Genomic DNA, 24311 nt, shown 5'->3' with positions numbered 1-24311 from the left:
CCTCTCTTGGACCTTCCACATACAAGCAATTCTCTGCCAAAAAACACACCATTGTTTTACAAAAACAATTTCCTACATTTACAGCCGGACTTACAGTGAGTTATTGTTAGGGAATAACCGCCGACACATGCCCACTGAGTCCACTGATCACTATAGGGTTAATGTTGCCATTGACGATAAGGGTGTTGAGTAACCGGGGGTGGTGAGGCAGAACACAATGATTTACTGCGTTTGCCACCACATCATTTGACAGCTATTTCCTGTGGATACGCTGTGTGTGTGCTCATGCGGCTTTCACAATCAGACCCTTATACCTAGAGCCATAGTGTGTGTGTGTGTGTGTGTGTGTGTGTGTGTGTGTGTGTGTGTGTGTGTGTGTTGCTATCACATATACTTTATGTTTTCTATGTGTGAGGTGAGTGACTATCACTGGGCAAGAAAAGATGTGTCCTGGGTATGTGTCAGGTTTTTGGCTGAAGGGATTTATGTAAGGGAAGGTTTTTGTGTGTGAGGGAAGTGTGTTTGTGTATGTGTGTGAGACTGCATGTCTATGAGCCTGTGTGTGTGTGTTTGTGAGAATGCATGTCTATGAGCCTGTGTGTGTGTGTGTGTGTGTGTGTGTTTGTGAGACTGCATGTCTATGAGCCAGTGTGTGTGTGTGTGTGTGTGTGTGTTTGTGAGACTGCATGTCTATGAGCCTGTGTGTGTGTTGTGCATGTTTTTCCTCTTACATTGGTAGATCTGCAGGAAGGTGTCTGCCAGTTTGGAGGTGAGGAGGGGCTCGGGCAGGTCTCTAAAATACTGCTTCAGCATGTCGGCCACGTCATAAGCCGATTGGCCCTCGTAGCTGACTCCGCCCCCATCTGCACCACAGGCCTCGTTCATCTGGCGCAGTGCCTGAATGCGGGACTTCACGCCTGACTTCCTGAACAAGCCCACCTGTACACCCGCCCACATACACACACACACACACACACACACACACACACACACACAGTGCGAGGGTCAATCCCTGAGGGCAGAGTGCATTAGAAGGGTTCACATGGCCTGTGCTGTTAAGGCTTCTGTAAAACTCATGTTTTGCTACAAATATGTCAGATGTCAGATGGGCTGTTTTTTTTATCAAGTGTGCGCAACTGAGATGCCATGCCCCGTAGGAGGCCTCTCTAAGAATCCCACTGCTGTTGTTGCACACCGCCCTGCCTTCAGTCACATTCGCTAGAAAAGAAGAGGGGGAAAAAAAAACACTTTGCATGGAAAAAAGGGCTCATCACTGTACAAGCGGATGTCTAAAAAAAAAACAGTGATTATGAAACAGAAGCCTTATTTTCCATCTTTGTACAAAGCCAGAGATTCTTCCATGTGTAGGACCCTCTGTCTCAGCACTGACTCTTCCCACGCTTGGAGGCAATGTGAAATATTTGTGATGGATGGCATGTGTGCTTCTGTATGTATGTGTGTGTGTGTGTGTGTGTGTGTGTCAGTTGGGACAATAAGTAACGAGTGGTGAGTGGATGTACAGTATGTGTGGATTAGTGTCCTTGTCAGTGTGTGTGTCTGTGCGTGTCTTCTCAGCATAGAAGTGAGTACATCAGTTCTCAGTGGCTGTGTGTTATTAGTGTGTGTGTGTGTGTCATGTGGATGTGCGTATGTGTTTGATACACTGCATGCACTGTATGCATCACTTTGTGTATCTTTTCCTGTTTCCCAGGAAACAAATCAGACATTTGTGTTTTGAACCCTGTAAACATGCTCATACCAGTCAGTGTGTGTGTGTGTGTGTGTGTGTTCAACTCACTGACCTGGTCCAGGCACTGGCTTCGGAGGTAGCGCATGGCCTGCTGGATGCTCTGGGGCAGTGGCTGCCCTGTCCGCTGAACGTTCACATGCAGGGGAACACCAAACACATTCCTATCCTTGTAGTCCCTCACCTTCATGCGCTTCATGAACTTGGGCACAGCCCTGTGAGACACACACACACACACACACACACACAGACACACACACAGCACACACACAGATAAACACCTTGTTAAAATACCAAAACAACAGGAAGCAACAAAAAACCCATTCACTTACTGACACACCTCTAAAATGGTGACATGGCAGACCACTTACATAAAAAGCCAGCATGTGTGTGTGTGTGTGTCCAAACAGCCTGCTGGACTCTGACCCCTTGAGTTCTAGAGTGGTATTCATACTCAGAATTTAAAACAAGGACAAGCTTTCAGCCACTTCTGATTCCTTTTCTATTATTCCAGCTCATTCCCGCTACTCTCTCCCCCTCGGAGAGTTTTCCGTGCTGCGCAACATTCCTTGTGGAAGGAACAAGAGCACATTGTTGGGGTGCAGAACACTGCAAGCTTTCCTATAACCCCCTGCTTCACTCAAGGGCAAGGCTGTGATGTTTAACAAGGTGTCACTCTATGTTATATAGAACCATTGTGTGTGTGTGTGTGTTACCATTGTGTGTGTTTGTGTGTATGTGTTATATATGTTATATATCACCATTGTGTGTGTCTGTGTTATATATATTATATATCACCATTGTGTGTGTGTGTGTGTGTCTGTGTTATATATATTATATATCACCATTGTGTGTGTGTGTGTCTGTGAGATGCCAGTGCATATATGTGTGGAGTGGCCTGAAATGTTTCTGTCACAGATGGCAACTGGGTATGCTAAATGTGTGTGTGTGTGTGTGTGTGTGTGTGTGTGTGTGTGTGTGTGTTCATGTGTGTATTTATGTGAGTGTGGAGAGGAAACTTCTAGAAGCCCAAAGGCCGATGGAGGCCTGTTTCCCGCCTTAGTGTGTGAGGATCAACACTGCAGCCAGACAATGGGAGCCAGGGCAGGGGCCACACTAGTGTGTGTGTCTGTGCTTGTGTGTGTGTGTGTGTGTGTGTGTGTGTGTGTGTGTGTGTGTGTGTGGTATAAGGTGTATGTATACAGATTTGGTGTGTGCGTGTGTGTGTGTGTGTGTGTGTGTGTGTGTGTGTGTGTTTTTGTGTGTGTGTGTGCTAAGGTGGGCGGTGTATCCAACCTAGTTGTGTCAAGCTGAAAGACTTATGGTGGATCTGTGAGAGTAAATAAAAGAGCTCACTTATGTGTGTATATTGTGTGTGTGTGTGTGTATTTGAGTATGTGACTGACAGGGGGAAGGCGTTATGTTCACAGGCAGGAATGCTCTGAACTGTGGCGGCAAACAGAAGCTCCTTGTGTGTCAAAGCAGAGGGGTCTGACATAACCACTGTTAACAGGAAAGGGGAGGAGGGAAGGAGAGCGCTTATGGATGGAGTGGAAAAAGAGAAGGAGTGAGAGATTTAGAGAGGAAAATAAAAGCAAACAGGGAAGGCTGCTGGGAAGAAGAAGAAAAAATAACGAAGAGACGCTTGGCATGGGGTATGAGGAGAAAGAGTGTTCAATGAGGGCAACCTATTGGCATGTGTGTGTGTGTGTGTGTGTGTTAGAAAGAGAGAGAGAGAGAGAGAGAAAGAGAGAGAGCAACTCTATAGTTTGCCAAACTACTGACTTAGTTGCTCAGAAAGCTGTTAGCTGTTCTGTGACTAAACAAACAAACAAACAAATATGCAGGTGTGTGTGTCTGTGTGTGTGTGTGTGTGTGTGTGTGTGTGTGTTTGTATATAGGACAGAGGATTGACTCTTGTGTTAGTGTAGCCTCAGATCCCTATAATTATCCTCTGGGAACAGAATGTGAGACACAACCCAGAATACTCTCATACACTTCAGACACATACACACAATGTACACACACAGATTACACACTTTTCCACATGCACTACATGTAAATGGCAATTTAGAAAACCCTGGAACTGAAGAGAGAGAGAGAGAGAGAGAGAGAGAGAGAGACAAAGAAAAGAAAAAGAAATGAAAAAAAAAACAGGAAGGTTGGCAGTCAAAGAAAGAGATGTGTTCAGCAGAGGTCAGGCAGGACAGATGGACAGGAAGACACTGAGACACACACACAAACACACACACACACACACACACGCACACACACACACACACTCACCAGCTGAAGCCGTGCTTGTTGGTGGGCGTGTGTTTCTCCAGCAGGGCGGTGAGTTTGAGCAGGCTGTATTTCTGCAGCAGGTTCATCTGCAGCACCGACTGGCAGCCAATCTGCAGCAGCGACGACGACAGACTGGGTCTGTGAGAGCTCTGGAAACTGGGCCAGCGCAACTTCTGGGGCCTACACACACACACACACACACACACACACACACACACACACACACACACACAGTTTACATTCAGTTACTTGAATGTACAAACACATCTTCATCCCCGACAGAAACACATTATATTTACACACTGTCACTGTGCACACATTCACACATTTACACTGTCGCTGCACACACACTCACACATTTACACTGTCGCTGCACACACACTCACACATTTACAATGACATTGACATTGCTGGACACACACGCAGTCTTTTTCATTTCACATAATATGTCTCTCACACATATACACTTGCACGCACACACACGCACGCACACACACACAGGCACACACACACACACATATAGACAGAGAAGCAGCTCTGTTGTAACTTGGTCAGAGGGTCAGAAGTCAGGTAATCACTAGTTTCCCAGTCTTTGTAACCTTTGTCACACTCATAGAGACTCACAAATGAAACCCAGCATACAAAGAAAATATTTAATGATTGAGATCAGCTAGAGCATAATCAACATGTACATCACTGTGTGTGTGTGTGTGTGTGTGTGTGAGAGAGAGAGAGAAAGAGACTGTGACTGAGTGAATGGGGGGTTGTCTGGAATTCCTCCTGTGCATTCCGGCAGGATCGGCGTAACCCGTGGAGACAAGGAAGCATTCCGGAGACCTTACCACAGTAAGTGCAGTGTGGCCGCCTTATGTAAGGGGAAACGTTCTGACTTGCTCTCTATGTCTTTCATTCTCTCACTCTCTTCATCTGTTCATACATCCCCCCCCTCTCTCTCTGCTTCACCTGATGACCCTCTCTTTACCTCCCTCTGTCTGCTCTGTTCAAAGCTCTATCTGCTCTGTTCATCTTTATCACTCCTCAGCATCTACAGTATAGTCCTCCACTGGCCCTGTTGACTAGCCTTTGGAGGGATGGATGCTTGTAAAAGTTAGTCATACCCAATCTAGGCTTTTAAAAAGCACTCCAGCAAATCAAAGTGGCCAAATGGGTGAGATCCACATAGATAAAACCCTTAAAAAGAACTTAAGTTGCTTATTATCATCAATTGGGTGACAACACAAAGCTGTACAGACACAGTGACACAGACACTGACACACTCACAGACACGCTCACAGACACACTCACACTCCATACCTGTTGGCCCGCGTGAGGGAAGCCCCCACTCCAGAGTCCCTCCTCTCGCGTTCTCCGGCCGGGTTCCCCGTGCTGTCCTGGTCGCTGGCGTTCTCCTCCTCCAGCCGGTTCTGCAGCGGTGAGGACGGGCAGGGCGAGGCCGAGTCCAGAGCTGAGTCGGAGTCTCCGTCTTCCTCCTCGTCCACCTCCTCGTCCTCCTCCTCGTCCACCTCCTCGTCCTCCTCCCCGGCGGCGGCCGCCTCCGTCCAGGCGTTGACCAGCCTCTGGAGTCCGCTCACGTCCTTCAGCACGTCCTCCAGCTTGCGCTCGCCGACCTCGTCCTCGTCCTCATCCTCTTCTCCGCCTCGGGCCAGCGCGGCCGGCACGTTGTCGTAGACGCTGAGGCGGCTGTCCAGGGAGGCCGAGGAGCCTCGTCGCGGGCGCCGCCGGATGGTGGAGGCGCCGCCGTCCACGCCGTGTCGCTTCTGCCCGCCGTCCGCGAGTGCCTTCGGGAAGGTCCCGGGCTTGTGGCCTTCGGGCAGGTAGAAGAAGATGACCTCTTCTTCGTCCTCCTCCTCTGCCTCGTCCTCGTTGCCTGCCTCGTACTTAGAGGCCGACTTCTTGCTGTTGCGGCGGTTCTGTACCACCACGCCGTCGTCGGGCGCGCCGCTCTGGTTCTTGTTGAGGTCCAGGTTGCGGTTGGTGTTCTGGACGGTGTTCAGGTTGTGCTGGTCATTCTGGGCCCGGCGCTGGTCCGTGTGGTGGGCAGCGGGCTGCAGGAGCAGGTTGAACGGGTCAAAGCCCTCCAGGTACATGCCCCCTCGCTTGGAGCCCGTCCCGCCGGCCGCCGTGCTGTGGCTGCGCGCCCGGGTCACCGGGCTCGGCGTGCTGACCGCTGAGCCGCTGCTGCCGCCCTCTGATTGGCTGCTGCCTGCGCTGCCGCTGCTGGTCTGTGTGAAGTAGGACACGCTCCGGTGGCGGCCGTGGGTGCCGACCCCCGTGCTGACCACACCACCGCTGCCGCTGCCGCTCTCGCTGTTCTGGTTCTGGTCGTGATTCTGGACTGGGTGGATGTCCACGCAGTTGAGCCTGCGGAGCTTCTCCTCGTCCAGGCCCTCCTGGATGCCCACGGGCCCGCTGATGTCCAGCTTGGAGCGCGGCTTCTTGCTCTTTCTTGTCAGCGTGCCGCCGCGCAGCCTCAGGCTCTCCATGCGCTTCAGGAAGCTCTTGGCCCGTGAGCGCGTGCTCGTGCTGCCGCCGCCGCCGCCGCCGCCGCTCCTCCCACCGCCACCGCCACTCCCTCGCTCCTCGCCGCACGACTTCACCTCGAACGAGAAGCTCCGCATCTCCAGAGGCGAGGGGAGGCCGTCGGAGAGCGAGTCCTCGTTGGCGCCCGACGTGGCCGACGAACACACGCTGGCCACCGAGCTGGCACGGGTCGCACCGACGCTGCTGACGGCCGCTCCCGTCAGGGAGTCGCACACGCCGGGGCTGGACGGCGTGCCGCTGGGCAGTCGCCCCCCTCGCTCGGACGCGCCGTCTTTCCGGTCGCCACTGCCGCCGCTGTGCAGGGAGCCCACCTCTGGCTGCTCGCTCAGGTCGGTCAGCATGCTCTCCGTGCTCATGCCCTGCCGCAGGCGCTCCTCGCTGGGGAAAGGGGGCTCGCCGGTGACCCCTGGTGGAGAGAAGACGTCCAGCTCGTCCAGGCGCGACCAGCGCTTGCTGTCCCGCTGGAAGGTCCAGCGGCCACTGATGGCACAGGGCTCATCCTCGTCTGAATCATCACTCTGTTCAACAACAACAAAACACTCAGACTCTTCCTGTTCTCTTACCTAAAGCAATTCACTAATCTCCTAACCTCACACCACTTATATAAACAACAGCAAATTCTGGTGTCTCTGACATTTATGTCATGTTCATTTACACTGTATGTCTCGGACATAGTCATGTAGAAATATTTCATGTGGCATTCAGTGACTATGAATCGGAGAATTTTTAGATGTTGTTATCTGTAAGGGAGCACTTCTCAATGTAGTTGCAAAAGCACAGCACATTCCTATTGTATATCATTTCCCCAGGCAATTTTACACAGATAAGATGTCCATAGGGAGAGAAAGAGAGAAACAGAGACTGAGAGAGAGACAGAGAGGAAGGAGGGGGTTGGAATCTTGTTATTGTATGTTACTGAGCCATGTCACAACAAAGTCATATGTTACCACCAACCCCTTAAAACTCCACCCAAACCCCCCAAAATACTCCTCCACTCTGTCTAATCTATCTCTCCACCCCAGGGGAAGTCAGGAAATTCCACCCCTGACACACACACACACACACACACACACACAGTGCATTGGGAGTTCATATCCCTTGCCGGAGCGTCCTGGTCACCACCACCTCCCAGCCCCCAACCCTAAACTCCTACCACCAGACTAGCCAGACTGCCTGCCTTCTCCCACCCCCATCCTAGTGCCTGAATGGGTGGTGGAGGTGGGGTGCCGTTGGTGTTTGAGAACTACTGCCAAACAGCAGTCACTTAGCATAACTGCTATAACTGAGCAGGTGAAAGGAGAATCCCCCTAACCAGGAACAAAGAAGAACAACACCCAGCCTGGGGTTGGATGCACTGGGCTATAGAATGTTGGTTTACAAATATGATACAGCATGTTACAGCAGAGGCGCATTGAGATGGAAGAGAAAAGGTATACAGAAGCATGCAGCAGGTATGGTACAGAGCAAATGTGTGAGCTCACTGGGCCAGCTGCTGTGACAGCATCAAGCCAGTACCGGTACAAGTATATATCTCCATACTGGAGTTGTGTGTACTGTATACATCATATGGAGTGAATGGGAGGAGATGTGGGAATGTTGTATGTACAGGGTGTGCTTGTGTGTTTGACACTATACAGAATTGTGTGTGTCTGTGTGTGTGTGTGTGTGTGTGTGTGTGTGTATGTTTGTGTGTGTGCGTGCGTGTGTGTGTGTATGTTTATGTGTGAGTGTGAGTGTGTTTTATGTGTGTGTGTGTATGTTTATGTGTGTGTGTGTGTGTGTCTGTATGTGTGTGTGTGTGTTTACGTGTATGTGTATGTTTATGTGTGTGTGTATGCTTATGTGTGTGTGGGTGTGTGTTTTTATGTGTGTGTGTGTGTGTGTTTTTATTGTGTGTGTGTTTTATGTGTGTGTGTGTATGTTTATGTGTGTGTGTGTGTGTGTGTGTGTTTATTGTGTGTGTGTTTTATGTGTGTGTGTGTATGTTTATGTGTGTGTGTGTGTGTGTGTGTATGTGTGTGTGTGTGTGTGTTTATGTATGTGTGTGTGTGTGTGTGTGTGTGTGTGTGTTTTTATTGTGTGTGTGTTTTATGTGTGTGTGTGTCTGTGTGTACACCAGTGGCAGAGTTGAGGGGGGGGGGGGGGGGGGGGGGCATGGGAGCATAGAAGCGGCTCCGTCATGGTGGTTAAAGGCGCCGGTGATGAAAGTCCATAAAAGGCGGCAGGGCCGTAATTTTACAGCCCCTCAGGGCAACAGGGCCTTTGATCAGGAGCACTGGGCTACCCAGTCTCAAGGACCCCTGCGAGAGAAAGACAGAGGCTGTCCATTCATCTGCCTGTGTGAAAATGCGTCATGATTTGCATGGGGTAATTCAGTTGGCAGCTATGATAAAAAATGCCTCATTAATTTCCATTGACCACTACCCGGTCCACGACAGTCATCTTGGTTAAGCTCCAACATTTTCATAAATGAGAGTACAATTTCAAGTGTCTCATCTGTATTCCATATCACATGTCCAACGCCTGTGAGGAGGGAATGGAGCCCGTGGGGGCACAAGGAGAAGGAGAAACCTTAAGACGAACAGATCAACACATTCCTGAGGGGCCCAAGGGTTTCTGGGATTGAAAGGACGAGCGAATTACTTTCTTCATTGGCAGCGTGACCCCAGCGTTTAACTCCTCGGGCCTGAGGTGACACTAGAGGGTCATCGTCTTTCACGGCCAGAGACACTCGACAAGGATGGTATTGTTCCCGCAGCCAAAGCATGTAAGCCATTGGAAGTGGTGGACACAAAGGCCAGGACAGAGGGCAAGAGAGGCTGACAGCTCGTATTTGGTCAGGGACGAGGCTCCTTTTGACAGGGGCATGTTTGGAGTTAGCTGTGTGTTTGTGTGGCCAGGCTGAATGCACTCCGAAACACTGGACATGGTCTACAGACACACACACACACACACACACACACACACACACACACAGACTCACAGACACACAGACACACACACACACACACACACACACACACACACACACACACACACACACACACACAAACACACACAGACTCACAGACACACACACACACGCAGACATGCAATGAGGACTTATGGACACATAAAAAGGCATGTGGACAATGTTCTATTCCTTTTATGGGAAAGAAGGGAATGAGGAAGTGTCAAGTAGGAAAAGGAGGACAAAAGCGGACAGAGGGAGGAGAAGAAGGAGGGACGCAGCACCACAACCCCTTCATTTTCCACATAAAAGCCATCACTCACTCCTAGCAGCTCTCAAATAGCCAACAGGGGAGGAGAGAAAAAACAGGAGGCTCCTTATAATTAACACGGACGACAAACACACATGGATTTACTTTGTGGAAGGAGGGAGAGATAAGGAAAGGGAGGGAGTGAGAGAGAGAGAGAGAGAGAGAGAGAGAGAGCGAGCGATGTGGGGAGGAGTGAAGGGAGAGAGTGTGAGGAGAGATAGCGGGACTGTGAATTCTCACTTACCCTCTTTCTCTGAGGGGACACGTCCAGCCTCATCAAAGCACACTTGTTGAGTGTATGCAGTCTCCTACATGTGATGGAAAAAATGAGTGAGACGGAGAGAGAGAAAGAAAGAGTGAGACAGAGAGAGAGAGGGTGGGGAGGAGAAAAAATGAGACAGGTGAATTTTTGCACTTTCATTTCTCAACATGCATTCCACACAGACTTTCTCCCTTCACCCCAGGAATCTCGAGCCTAAAAAGTCTCTAATGACCTGTGAACAGGCCCCTCAAGAGTCAAGCCCAAGAGAGAGAGAGAGAGAGAGAGAGAGAGAGAGAGAGAGAGAGAGAGAGAGATTGAAAAGGCAGCAGCAGGGTCCACTAATGTTCTGTTGAAGGATAAGCGCCAGATTAAAGGAGAGGAGAGGGAGAGAGAGAGAAGAGGAAAACTCAGTTGGAGTGGCGAAGAAAAGCCAACAAAAGAGGAGGAAAGCTTATCCCCCTGGCCACCTGGCCATGCCCCCCCAACCCCCACCGTCTCTCTGGGGAGGGGTGAGGTGTTGTCATGTGACTTGGCCCTCATGCCTCATGGGGCTTTGGGGGGGGGCGCTCAGACTCAGGGGCCGAAGGGGCTGTGATGGCAAAATGGCTTCCAGATGCTTCTGCTGGCGGCCCACCAGCTGGGCCAAGCTGGCCAACTCAGCTGGGAGCGCCCGCCCATCAGCACCTCATACATCCCTCTGCTCTTCCGTCCGGTCCGGTCCCCTCCTCCGGTCCTCCACCACTACTCCACCACTACTCCGTCACTACGCTACTCTGTCCTCCACCACTACTCCGTCACTACACTACTCCATCACTACACTACTCTGTCCTCCACCACTACTCCATCACTACACTACTCCATCACTACGCTATTGTCCTCACCACTACTCCGTCACTACACTACTCCTACACTACTCCATCACTACGCTACTCCTTCACTACGCTACTCTGTCCTCCACCACTACTCCTAGTCGGCAGCTTGTGTATTTGAACTTGTGCATTTTCACCACAGGATCTATGTCATTCCTGCTTTCCACTTCTTCAAAACGGCTTCCTCTCTCTCTTCCCATTACACTCTCTGAGAGGCCCATATCGCTACAACCCATTGTAATTAGGGGCCCAAATAAGTTCAGTATACTAAGTACAATGTAATGTTATATGATATTCCATACATTGATGTGATATGGTAGTAATAATACCATGCTAGTTTAGAGCAAAAATGACAGTGCTTGAGTATGATGATGTTGGATCAAGGGGAAATGTTCTTAACGTTCCAGTGGACTGTAAGGAGATTGTCAAGGACCCTCAGCAGTGCCTGTGCTTCCTGGGTTCTGATACACACTTGACTGAAGACCTGAAGCTCCTCTCTTTGTCCCTGTCTCCACGTCTCTTTGTGTGCCTGTCTCCACGTCTCTTTGTCCCTGTCTCCTCGTCTCTTTGTCCCTGTCTCCACGTCTCTTTGTCCCTGTCTCCACGTCTCTTTGTCCCTGTCTCCACGTCTCTTTGTGTGCCTGTTTTTGCTTCCTCGTCAGAGGCCCGGAGGAGTCCAGGTGCAGAGGGCAGAGATCACAATGTCCCGGAATGGAGCGCAAGGGACAACAGGAACGTGGCATGACAGTGGAGGAACAGAGTGAGAGAGAAAGAAAAAAAAAAGAGGGAGAGGGGGGACCAAGAAACAGAGGCAGGCAACAGAAAGATGGACGAAAGAGTGAACATATGGCTGTTAGGAGAGAAAGGCAAGAAAGTGAAAAATAAAGAGGGAATGAAAGGCATTCGCTCTGTCTTATCGCCAGCCTTTGATTCCCATCTCCATTCTGTGCAAAGCATGGCCCTCTCTGAGGCAATCTCGGACTCCAATCAGCTTTGGCCCGGATGAGTCCCTGCACAAAGTCACAGAGTGGAGAGCGCATAAAGAAGCAGGGGGGAGAGGGGGGAGAGGGGGGTGCACAGATAAAGGAGAGGCGACTCCAGGAGGAGTTTGTTTTTGGAGACCTCACCTGCACAGTGCCTCAATGGCATCACCATCCAGGAAGTCGTGATCCCTGGTGACGGAGGAGATCTCCATCGGGAACTGGCCATCTGAGGAGAGAGAAAGGAAGACAGGAAGCGCAATGTCAGAAGAACAAAATGCTAACTAGAGAGAGAAACAAGATCACGGGTTTTTTTTCAGCAAAGGCTTTACAAAGTCTTCACTTGAAGGTGTGAGATAGATGGAGGTGGGGTAAGCACCCCCGACCGTCTCAAGTACCATGTCTTGTCTTCAGACCCCCACCCCCAACCCCTATATGGGTCTACTTCTTTTCACTCCCTCCGCCAGAGCTGAAAGCCCCAGAGGAAGTGCTTCTTACCCTGCCAAACAAACACAGCTGCAGCCCCCTTGGATGGGCCAGCGGGTGGGGGGATCAAGCTGTAGGTATCACAATGGGCCACTCAACGACTCTCTCCCTCCCTCCCTCTCTCTCTCTCCCTCCCTCTCTCTCTCTCTCCCTCTCTCCTCTTGACTCTCCTTCTACCCCCTTCTCTCTCCCTCCCCCTGTCTCCTGTGTCTTCATTACAGTGGCTCCTACTAAGTAATCCACTCTCTGAGACTCCATAATGAGTGTTCACTTAAAACACACACACATGGCAGAGGACTAGCCCATACCAGGAAGTGGGGTGAGGTGGAGGGGAGGGGAGGGGAGGAAGACAGATTTGCTTGAGAGGGATTGGGATGTGTATTTCCAACATTCCACAGATGGTTCTTCTAGACTTCCTGGCTTAAAGGAGTAAGATGGCATTTTATCAAAACGTGTCTTTAGTGTTTGGGTGGAGATTCAGCATTCCCACTTAGCTGAGAGAGAGAGAAGGGAAGCCTTCTTTCAGATGGGAATGCTATTGGAGGTGAGTCAGCAGCTCTAGCTGAGGCCAAAGTGGGTCATGCTGGTTATTTTCAATATCAGCTTGGCACAGATGTTTAAGTTGGGCATTTGAAATGCCTTTGAATGAGGTGAAATTTGTACTTTTTTAGTTTTTAGAAAAATTGATCATAAATGACCAGCAACTGAAGCAGTTATGTGGCATGACTGTACAGTCTGTGTTAAGCCCATCCCTTTTGAGGAATCTGAAGGAGAGTGTATGTGTGCGTGCGTGTGTGTGTGTGTGTGTGTGTGTGTGTGTGTGTGGGGAAGTTACTGTGAAGACTGATGGCCAAAGGGAGGGCACTGTGTGGCATTCTGCCTCTGAAAGCTAACGGCTGTTTTACATACTGTACTCAGATAGTGTTATCAGCTGCCTGCTATCTTTACTGGGGCTATTGTCCTCCTGTAGGACACACACACTCACACAGCCCCGATCACAGGACCTGATAATGCAGATATGTGTCAGGTATAGTTTGCTACATTCTGGTTACCTGCTGGTTAGAGGTTATTGACAGGCAGGTCACTGCCCAGTGAGAGGTTAGAGAGAGAGAGACACCACCAAGTTATCATGAATGTCTATCATCTCTGTGTTATTGGGTGTTATTGGGTGGAATGCATACCTCCTGTATGTATGTACTGTATACTGTTTAATGCTTATATATGACTATGTTCTGTTCAGGTCAAGAAGACTTCACACACTCATTCCCAGTCTTTCATACTTTCTCACACTCTCCTCCAAACTGACTATGACCTCATCCCACTCTTATCGTTTTATTTTTTTTTGTTAATTCTTTTTTTCTGAGTGGCGGAGATGAAGCGTGCAGTATTCATTTAGATCCTGTGTTTACACAGACAACAACCGTGAGCTGCAGCCATCCTGACCCAGAAACGGCCTTATTTAATTAACAGGGGGGGGGGGGGGGGACGGTTCACCCGGCCCAATTTTGGCAACACCAGTGGCAGAAAGAAAAACAAAAAACAAATGAAATTTAACAAAGTCTAACACTGCGAACAGTGCCAAACATGACGGTGGTTCTCCATTATGGCCGAAAACCCTCCAGCTGTCGGCTCTCAGCCTGGAAGGACTGGCAACAGCTGTGGACAGATGTCTGGGAGGAAAAGAAGAGAGGGCCTCCTTACCTTCATAGAGCTGCGCATACTGAGGGAAGCCTGCAGCCCGGAGCCAGTTGCACGCCTCTTTGGCCTCGATCTCTGCAGGAAGGGAGAAGAGAGAGCAAAAGAGCTAAGCAAAGTGTTTGCATTCAAGGGAGTTCACCTTTATTACATGGGAAAATAAATACCTCTCTCACACACACACACACACAAAACACACATGGGGTGAAAAACTCTCCTCACCGAATTCTCATCTCAATACTTAACTACCTCACAAGCATTCGAATCGTCCTCATTACAATAGAAGCAAGAGGCACTAGCCAGCTATCTCCAGCTAGAACGAGTTGTAGCCGCAGCAAGCCGTGAAACGGGACTGTCTTTATCACCAAGACTCTGGAGAGACCTGAACCACACGCTAGTGAGCTCATTTCTGACTGATAAAAAGCTTCACGGATGGAAGAGCTAGCTTTTGACAACACAACTGCCTGTGTCCTTCACACGCAACAACCTGGGAAATGGAACAAAAACAAACAGGGCTCTCACATTCTCAGAAACTGTGTTTACATGTGCATAGCATAATGTCTTTTCAATCTCTCATGTACACACACACACACACACACACACACACACACACACACACACACAGGGCTCTCACATTCTCAGAAACACTGTGTTTACATGTGCATAGCATAATGTCTTTTTCAATCTCTCATGTACACACACACACACACACACACACACAGGGCTCTCACATTCTCAGAAACAGTGTGTTTACATATGCATAGCATAATGTCTTTTTCAATCTCTCATGCACACACACACACACACACGTACACACACACGTTGTTATAGACCAACATCAGTCTCTGTTGTTTACTCACACCGTAGCCTGCTTGCTTTGTAAAGCTCCAGCACTTGTGCTACATTTGTGTGAGATTTGTGACAGATGTGCTAAGTAGCTGCTATCACCTCCTCCGGCCACGGCAGCGTGTGGGAGGGGGAGAGAAGGTACTCACCTTAACAACTCGCCATGAGTCGCCAAAGGGTCTTTAGACACCACATGCCAAATAGCGACTCCTACCCACTTCCCACTAGCCTCTTCCTCAGGGGCTCCTGAGTGGCTGATGTTAATGACAGGATTACAGTGGGAGACGCTTTCACAGGCACGAAGCATAGAGACATGGCTCAGTGGAGAAGCGGAGACTGCTGCCAGTAATGAGATTTTCTGCATCTACAGATCTGATTCAGGCCTATACTGTGTAGCAATCATGACATGAGAATCACTTTTCAATCGCCTATATTCATGTCTCTTCATTTCTCCAAGTGACAAGAAATTATTGTATGAAAGATACAGCACTTTTGAAACTACATGCTCAGAGGTCACCATGAATTGTTTATCGATTACCCCATGTGCACATACGTGTAAGTTGACCTGATGACCATGGACGGGACATTAGCACATTCCTGATCTGAGTGGTGCCCCAGACCCCCACCTCAGGAGGGGTGGGGGCCAATGCAGCGGTTTCCAAGCCCAGAGGCCCTTCCACAGAGGCAGCAGCTGCTGCAACCAACGTGCTCAATTATGGCTCACAATGGCGCAGCAACCAAATCAAGGCAAGAGGCCTCATGGCATTCCCCTCCATTTGAAAGCTGTATACAGAGGTGTTTTTTTTTCCCGCTCGCGCAATGTAATTGCGATAATTGTGCAACTAGGGCTATAGGGAGCGCTTGACTTAATCTCTGCAATGCCTGTGAGGGTAGAGAGGGGTTCCACCTCATTTACACGACCATTACTGAGAGAGAGAGAGAGAGAATGGAAAAGAAGTAGGTGCTGGAGACAGGGGGGCCCCTTCCTCTCTCTCTCTCTCTCTCTCTTGGGACGTGGTTCTCGTGCAGGCAAAGGGAAACAAAAAAATGGATTGTGAGAGAGAGAGGTGGGAGGGGGGTGGGGGGTATGTGTATTGACCAGTTAGGAAATAGGTTGTGCGTGAGGTCTGTGGCAGCTGATACGTGACTTCTTCCTCGACTGAACGTGATTGCATAAGTTGGGCTCTGTGTGTGTGTGTGTGTGTGTGTGTGTGTGTGTGTGTGTGTGTGTGTGTGTCTGTGTGTGTGTGTGTCTGTGTGTGTGTGTGTGTGTGTGTGTGTGTGTGTGTGTGTGTGTGTGTGTGAGTGTGTGTGTGTGTGTGTGTGTGTGTGTGTGTGTGTGTGTGTGTGTGGGAGGGGAGGGGGAGCATGCAATGTGAGCGAGAGGACTCGGGAAGACCCCTCAAGCCGCCTGGCAAAGATTGAGAAAGAAACAGGGAGAGGGGAGCATTTCCATACCATAAGCAAGCCCAGACGGCAACAAGGTGTGACGGGAGAGGGAGAGAGAGACAGAGAGAGACAGAGAGAGAGAGAGAGGCTGAAAGAGAGAGAGAGAGGGGGGGAAGACAGAGGAGGAGTGGGAGAAAGCAAAAAGATGCAACACGAAAGAAGAGGTGGAAAATAAGTGTGTGAGAGTTGTGAGAAGAGGGGACATGAGCAGTCGAACGGAATGCAGTTTTTCCAAATCAGATCAGGCAGGAGCTCCAGGGACGTTTGGGAACTAACACACCAGACACCAGCAGCATTGCAGTCAGGCAAACAGACAGGCTACACTTCCTCGCTCACACACCGTGTGGAGTAATTGCATGCCAGGAAGGCTCAGGCCACCGCGGCATTCCACTGCACTGCTGTCTCACGGTGGCACGCACCAGGCGGCATGTCTTTACTGGGCTGTGAATTTGTTGGAATGCTCAAAACTAAAAATAATACAGACAGCACTTCAAGAATAGGACATAATAAGAGGCTGTGGCTTCCTGTGTGTGTGTGTGTGTGTTTGTTTGTGTGTGTGTGTGTGTGTATTTGTTTGTGTGTGTGTGTGTGTGTGTGTGTGTGTGTGTGTGTGTGTGTGCGCAACATTTGCATTTAAATGACAATACTGTCTCAGGACAGTGTGTATACACACAAGCCTGTGTAAATACAGAATCTCCTTTAGACTTTTGCATAAATACACAAGCAAACAAACATGCACTATAATGCATGCGCCCACACTCTCTCTCTCTCACACACACACACACACACACACAGTCAGTCAAAATCAGACCTATAAGGAGCCCAGACTCCCCCACTCTGTCCTAACCTAACCTATGGCCTTAGCCCCTGGCCACCTTCGTCCAGGAATACCCAAAGGCCAAGAGAGCCCCAAAATAAAGACAAACCACACACAATCTCCACTCAGGTCACCAACCTGTGGTTCCACTCAGTGGCCAGGACAACAAATATGTTTCCTTTTCTCCCCTTCTGTCTCCCCGCTCCTTTCTTTCCTCTCTGGTCAGTTTACCCTTGTGCCCTTCCTGTGGTTAAACAGTCCAACAATAGATCTCCCCCCAGCAGGTAGCCCCAAAAACATCCCTGACAAAGAGGGCACACTACACTACACTACACACACACACACACACACACACACACACACACACACACAGAACAGGGACTTTGTCAAAGGCTGTCCTTCATGTGACATGCATGCAACCACCCACAGGAGAACTATTCAAATCACTCACACACACACACACACACACACACTGTATGCATATCAGTCCTGCTGACACCTCTCTATAACACGAGCACTGATAAGACTCTCTGTGCCTTGTCAACACCTTGAACTATTATCACACTGAGTGTTACGCACAGTTCAGAAGCAGTCATTTGTGTATGTGTATGTCTATGCATTTCCAACCTTGGCTGTGTGCCTGTGTGTGTGTATGTGCGCGTGTGCAAGCGAGTGAGCGTGTGCGTGATGGGTGTGCTGTAATCCGTCACGTCTGAAGGCTCCAGGCTCCTCCGTCACCCAGGAGGCGGCCTCGCTGCGGAAGTGCACGTCCAAGTGGCCCGCACGTCATTCGGCCGTCACACCCTCCCTTTGTTTCAGCTCCAGATAATGGGCCGCGCCGGTAGCCAACACAAACATGCGACACACTGGAGTCTCTGACAGCCACACAGAGCTGCTGGATTCAACTGAGCCAAGCGCCCGCCTGCCCGCCACAGCGCTCGGGACCTCCTGACTGACCGGACCCCTGACACAAAGTAGGCAGGAGGGCCGGGGGCTCGTTTCTGGAGAAAATTCCAGCGTCCCAGGGTCCGGTAATTGGGTGAGAGTGAAAGGGAGGGGAAGGGGGAGATAGCTGGCTGGACTCTCAGCTGGAAATTATGTAAGTAGAGCCAGCTTCAAGGCCTGTGTGTGTGTGTGTGTGTGTGTGTGTGTGTGTGTGTGTGTGTGTGTGTCAGGGTTGTGCAAAATTCCAGAATTGAATTGAAACTGGCCAATTCCAATTCAATTCTTGAATTTCACTTGCATTTCAATTGAGGTATCAAACAGGAAGCAGAATTGCAATTCGGATTTTGCACAACCCTGGTGTGTGTGTGTGTGTGTGTTTTGGTGAGTGTTACTAACAACATGCAAGTCATTTGAGCCATATGAGTCATTGACTTCACAGCAGATTGAACACAGAGCTATCTGGAGAGACATGGCTCTTCCTGTGAGTCTGTACACTGATAAACAAATAAATAAACACCCAGACTAACTGACATGCACCCAATGGCTGACTGTCCATGTGGCCCTCATCCTGCTGCATTCCCTGCTCCAGCTGGGCCTTGACATGGGTGACCCTTGAACTCTGAGGGTCACCATGGTGATGCTCAAAGTAAACAGGACGACGTCTGAAACATGTCCGACAGTCAGGGGGAGACTGATTGGCTATCTGTCTCTGTGTGTGTGTGTGTGTGTATGTATGTGTGTGTATATGCCTTTGTTGTAGTTTTGTACATGAACTGCTAAAGCTTACATTGAGACTTACTGTTCAGCAACTAGGGACTCAACCAATAAGCACAAGCATTCTCACAGATTTGAACACTGCTGTGCTGTGAACATATCAAGCCTTTTACATATGCAGCGTTTAAACCTAGTTCGTTTTTATTTGGAACTTGTCCAAAAAGCTGTGTCTTTTCGCCCTGCTTCTAAAATTACCCCTCTCCACCTCCACGCGCCCCCACACACCCTTTTCCCTCTTTCTCTCTCTCTCCTCTCTGTTCCCTGTTCCCCCCTTCTCTTTTTCCTGTGACAGGAAATTCTCACAATCGCTGGCCAATGCCCCCCCCCCCCCCCCGCCTGGGGAGCCTGGGCCAATGATTACAGAGGCTGCAGCCAGTCCATGCATTTTAAAAAGAACTTCCATCACTCAGTGCATGCCAGCAAAAGGTCTCTCCCTCTCTCTCTCTTTCTCTGTGCGTATGTGTATGTGTGTGCGTGTGTGAGTGTGTGTGTTTGCAAGTGCAGCTGCTCAAAGACCCTAATGTTGTCAGTGACACAAGAAGACCAGAGAGGATCTTGGACGATGGCTAACCTCACAGTGAACATTGTTTCACTCTCGCAGGAAGCTCAGGGAGGCAGAGCTCCTAACGGGGCATTTCAGTAGAGGTCAGCAGGCAGCACAACACACTAGGTATCAATACCTCACCCTGGCCCTGCCAGCTCCTTATCTCGCCCCCCTCAAAGCAAGGGCTGGATGGATGGAGCTTTGATGCAGGTTAGTGCAGATAAGCCTCGAGACAAGTTGGCCACCTAATGCCCAACGCACTCAAGTCGGCATTCTCCACCAACTCAACACTGTGATAAGGACCACCACCATCGAGAAAGAGAGCACGGAAAATAGAAGAAAGAACGAAAGAAAGAAAGAGAGAAAGAAAGAAAGAAAGTGAGTTAAAAACAGACACAATCTTCTGAGCAAAGCCAAAGGATTCTGCTGGTCACACAACAGTCCTCCATAAGTACCATGTCTCTCTCATAACCCTGATTTCCCATGGCTATCATGTGTTGGCCTATCAGTGTGAGCAGAAGCATATGGAGCTGAGGGTCTGGCTCATCTGTAAGTGAGAAGGTCTACACCATCTGTCTGGCTCAATGGGAGACTCGCACGCCACACACACACACACACACACACACACACACACAATGATAGAGTAAACCCTTGGCCCATTACAGTTATCCAACACCCCAAACACAAACACACACACAGAGAATGATACAGAGAGATACCGGATGAGCATTGACAGGTTTATCCAGCAGGACCCTCATCACACATCAGCAGACCAAAGGCATTCAAGAACAGACTCAATAAGACTAAACCCAATCTGACTAGGGCTCATATGACAGGGCACTATGTCTCTTTTGCTGGACAGACACTCTTTGAAATGGATCACTAGACATATTGTCTCCTATAAGCAACAAGGAACAATGTGTGTGTGTGTGTGTGTGTGCATGGGGTATCCCAATGCAAAAACAAAGTGTGTGTGTGTGCTTCTCTGTCTGATTTAAAGTCTGATTGAAAAGATTGTTAAACTGATATAGTCATGTAAACGGTAAACTGGCATCCTACTTTCATACACTATATTTGAGGCAGGATAGTGTGATATCATTCACTATATTGGCAGTGTGTGTGTGTGTGTGTGTGTGTGAGAGTGAGAAAGGGTTTACTTCATAATTCGATTTCGCCATGTAATTTCACCAAAAGGCAGCACTCTAACACACACAAGGTCTACTGTTGCAATTAATCAGTCAAGTCCATGCAACAGCATACTGAAAACACATGTTAAAAACATTTTCCACACAACTATGCCATTACTAACACTACTGCAACAGGTCTGCGCCAGCTTGGCAAAAGGTCCCCAGACTTAGAAGCAAAAGGTGCCCTGTTGTCATCTGAAAATGCAGCCCAAGTAAGTGGACCCAAAATGGAAAACATCATTACCACATCACCGGCAATAAAAACTGGGCAATACAAAGCATCTAACAGCGCAAAATGCCTCACCAAATCACACGAGTGTTGCGTATGAGCTGATTGAATTGTTTTATTGAAGGTCAAGGCAGTGTTCGCGCCAAAGCGTTGATACTCTTTACGCGATGTGTCCTTCCTAAACTGTAGAACACAGCGTTGGTGAAACAATACTTTTTCACGGAATTTTGTGAAAGTAACTACTGAGAGGAAGAACAGCGGAGACCGGTTGCGGGACTTGAGGGGGGGGGGGGGGATTGCTTATCTGACAGCCCGCAGCGCTCAGCACAAGTCCTCGCAGATCCGTCGCCGGAAAAAAAACGAGTGTCCAGCTACGCGTCCACTACGAACATGGATTTATCTAATCTTATAAATAATGAACATGCTTAATATCTCAACAGACAAAACGCATTAAAAAAGTCATGACAAGACAACCAAATAAATCAGCCAAGCTAGTCTCTGTTAGTCCTCTGAATGCATTTAAACTGTATCATAAGTAAAGAAAATCACTTACGTGTCAAGATCATTTTGAATTTTTTTTTTGATCAGGTGGAATTAAAAACCAACAACTCCTCACGAGTCCGCTGTTTTAAATCCGATATTACAGCAACTTTTGCATGATATCCGGCGTTATCTCACCAACTGCTCACAACGTAGATTGACTAAATGCAAAATGTCACAACAGTATCTGCCCAGAAAGTCCACACAATGTCGCGCAAGAAAATAATTCCATCATTAATGTTGGTTAACTCCGTATAATACACACATGCAATATAATATTAAGGAACCGTCCTTTTGCCCCACATGGTACGAGTTTTCAGACTCCCATACAGACCGCTAGTGCGAATGTGAATGAAGATGCCTGATTCAGAGTTTAGGAATGGCAAACTCCTGGCTCCACCTCCCTACACAGATCCGCAGTGGCCTCACCACCTGACTAGCCGCGGGGAGGGTGAGAGAACCACAGTGCAATCCTACACACACACAGGAGATGGCCGTATCAATCTTACTGATTAGAACTGAAAAAAAAAAAAAAAAAAACAGCCATGCACCGGTAATTCAATAGGTGTTATTGTGAGGCATCTGTACAAAGAAAGGGTTTCCATTCAACTTAGAGGTATTTACGCGAAATGTGTGGAAGAAGATCACGTCTCCACTGTTAATACGTTGTTGTAATGTGCCTCCATTTTCCACACATGAATACATTTTATCATTATAAAGTAGGTAGGACAAGTATAATTAACGAATAAGGTTCATGTAAACCTGTACGTTGTTTTCTGAAACGTGTTCTAGGCTACTTCTGCTTCGCTTTCATTATAAGGGAAAGTGATTAGCGGATCTGCAGATGCTCTCTTTGGTTTGTGAGACTGTCTGCCAGGCTCAACATCATTGAACAGCAATTAAACTGGCGCGACGTTAGCATATCATTAGACGAATCCATTAATTACAAGGACAATTGAGCCTCGCTTTTGTGGGACATGATGTTCTGAATGACGGCGACACAATAGAGAATTGCCGTGCCATGGTAATGCGAACGAGACCCAATCAACGGGCGTCCATGAACCTAGCTGAGAGAATCACGTCGGCTGCAAGCAACAGAGAGAGAGAGAGAGAGAGAGAGCAAGTTTACCATCACGACGGCACCTCTCAGGCGGACAGGGGTCAAAAGTTACAATCCATATGCTAGTGAACTCCTTGTGCAAGGAGATCAAACAAAATTGTGTTGACAGCAGAATTGTGTGACCAGCTTCTCAGCATCAAGGAACATTTAAAGTATAGTTTTTTTTTTTCAGAACATACTACAGATATACCCAAAATGGCTGCACAAGATCACAGAGTCCTAACCTTTCCACCTCCAGTGTTTTTTAATTAATCCGAAATACTTGCTTACATCAATAGCATAATTAACTTACACCACTGCATTCCATTTTTAACACTTGCCTGTGTCTCCTACACTGGAAGACACTATATTTTTCCATCCAAATGTGGCTTTTTTTTGTGGCGGAGGAGTCATCCCTTACTCACGTCTGCAAACCAAGACTCCTGTATGACTGTCGGTTTTTCCCTCTCTCTCCCTCACTCTTCCCTTTTATTTGTTCTGAATTCATTCTTCCTCTCCTCTCTCCTTCCCTTCTCCTGTCTCCCTTTACCACACACTTCCCCTTCAGCCAAATCCCCAAATCATGTCATCTCCGCATTCTTCACATGCTCTTGCGTTGGTAACACCCAGAGAGTCAGCTCTGAGAGAGTGCTTTTCCCTCCACACACCTGTCCTGTCCAGTTACGCACCGCAAGCACAGCTTGATGTGTATCATAAACTCACATGCATCAAGCTAAGACGATGATTCTGTCCTGTCACTGAAACATGGTAGATTACTGCAGTTACCAACATCTCAAGGGTCCCCCAACCCCATTTATATTCTGTTCTCACATCTTTGCCAACATTAACATGTGAGTGGGAAAAACAAAGGGAATGATCAAATGAGAATAAAAGGTATATTCCCCTACAAGGATTGCGTGGACCATGGGAGGCCTCAACTAATCCAGCTCAGGATTGCACTTCCCACAGGTCACCGCACAGGGATTAAGCTAGCCAACAGTTCAACATGAGAACTAAGTGTGTGTGTGTGAGTGTTTCTGTGTGTGTTTGTGCGTGTGCGTGTGTGTGTGTGTGTGTGTGTGTGAGAGAGAGAGGTAGCTCGTTTTTGAATGTATACACATGATATATTTATACATGTGATTTAGTGCACTGAAGTTTTGCATGCTCATGTTTATTTGATTGGTATGTGAGTGTAGTGGAGGGTTAGTGTGTGTGGGGGTGAAGAACACGTGTATTGGTAGGCAAAATGCTAAAAGCACAGACAATATTATGCGTATTAATATGATGTACAAGTAATATAATGTAATGTTGTGTGCAGACACTCTGCGTGTGTGCAGTTTTATGTATATTAAACTGTGTTGGTGACCAAGTGCAGGATGATTAGGCAAGGTCACCCTTGACATAATCTTGGAAATCAAAACAAGGTTAGCAAAACAACAAAAAAGGGTGTGAAACCCAAGAGGCAGCAATTTATCGCTATGACATCAAATCTCCCAATGTCACTCTAGCAAATATCCACTGAAACTTCACCATATACTAAAATGACACATGTATAGTCAGAAACATTGCAACATTATTGTAAAGCAGACAAACTAAGTGCAAAGCAGCCGTTAGTGGTGATAAACACTTCCTTCTTTACGACCCTGAGAGAGAGAGAGAAAGAGAGTTTATCTACTCAATCTGGCATTGCAAGCAGTCCAGCAGCAAGGACAACAAATAGCAATTACCACCTTA

General features: G+C 48.5%; 1 protein-coding gene across 1 annotated transcript in view; it reads right to left on the bottom strand.

Moving 5' to 3' along the window:
• Positions 1–24311, bottom strand: part of dlc1 (DLC1 Rho GTPase activating protein) — a 120627-nt gene that overhangs the window by 7520 nt on the left and 88796 nt on the right. The window contains exons 6-12 of the mRNA XM_042094083.1: positions 14154–14225; positions 12114–12195; positions 10100–10163; positions 5348–7113; positions 4034–4213; positions 1803–1962; positions 732–939 (exon numbers count right to left, since the gene is read on the bottom strand). Of these exons, the coding sequence (XP_041950017.1) occupies positions 732–939; positions 1803–1962; positions 4034–4213; positions 5348–7113; positions 10100–10163; positions 12114–12195; positions 14154–14225 (2532 nt within the window). The remainder of the gene's footprint in view (positions 1–731; positions 940–1802; positions 1963–4033; positions 4214–5347; positions 7114–10099; positions 10164–12113; positions 12196–14153; positions 14226–24311) is intronic.

The sequence above is a fragment of the Alosa sapidissima genome, chromosome 1 (assembly GCF_018492685.1).
Source record: "Alosa sapidissima isolate fAloSap1 chromosome 1, fAloSap1.pri, whole genome shotgun sequence".
NCBI lineage: Eukaryota > Metazoa > Chordata > Actinopteri > Clupeiformes > Clupeidae > Alosa > Alosa sapidissima.
Note: the sequence above shows the minus strand (reverse complement) of the source record. Positions and strands in the feature narration are given on the sequence as shown.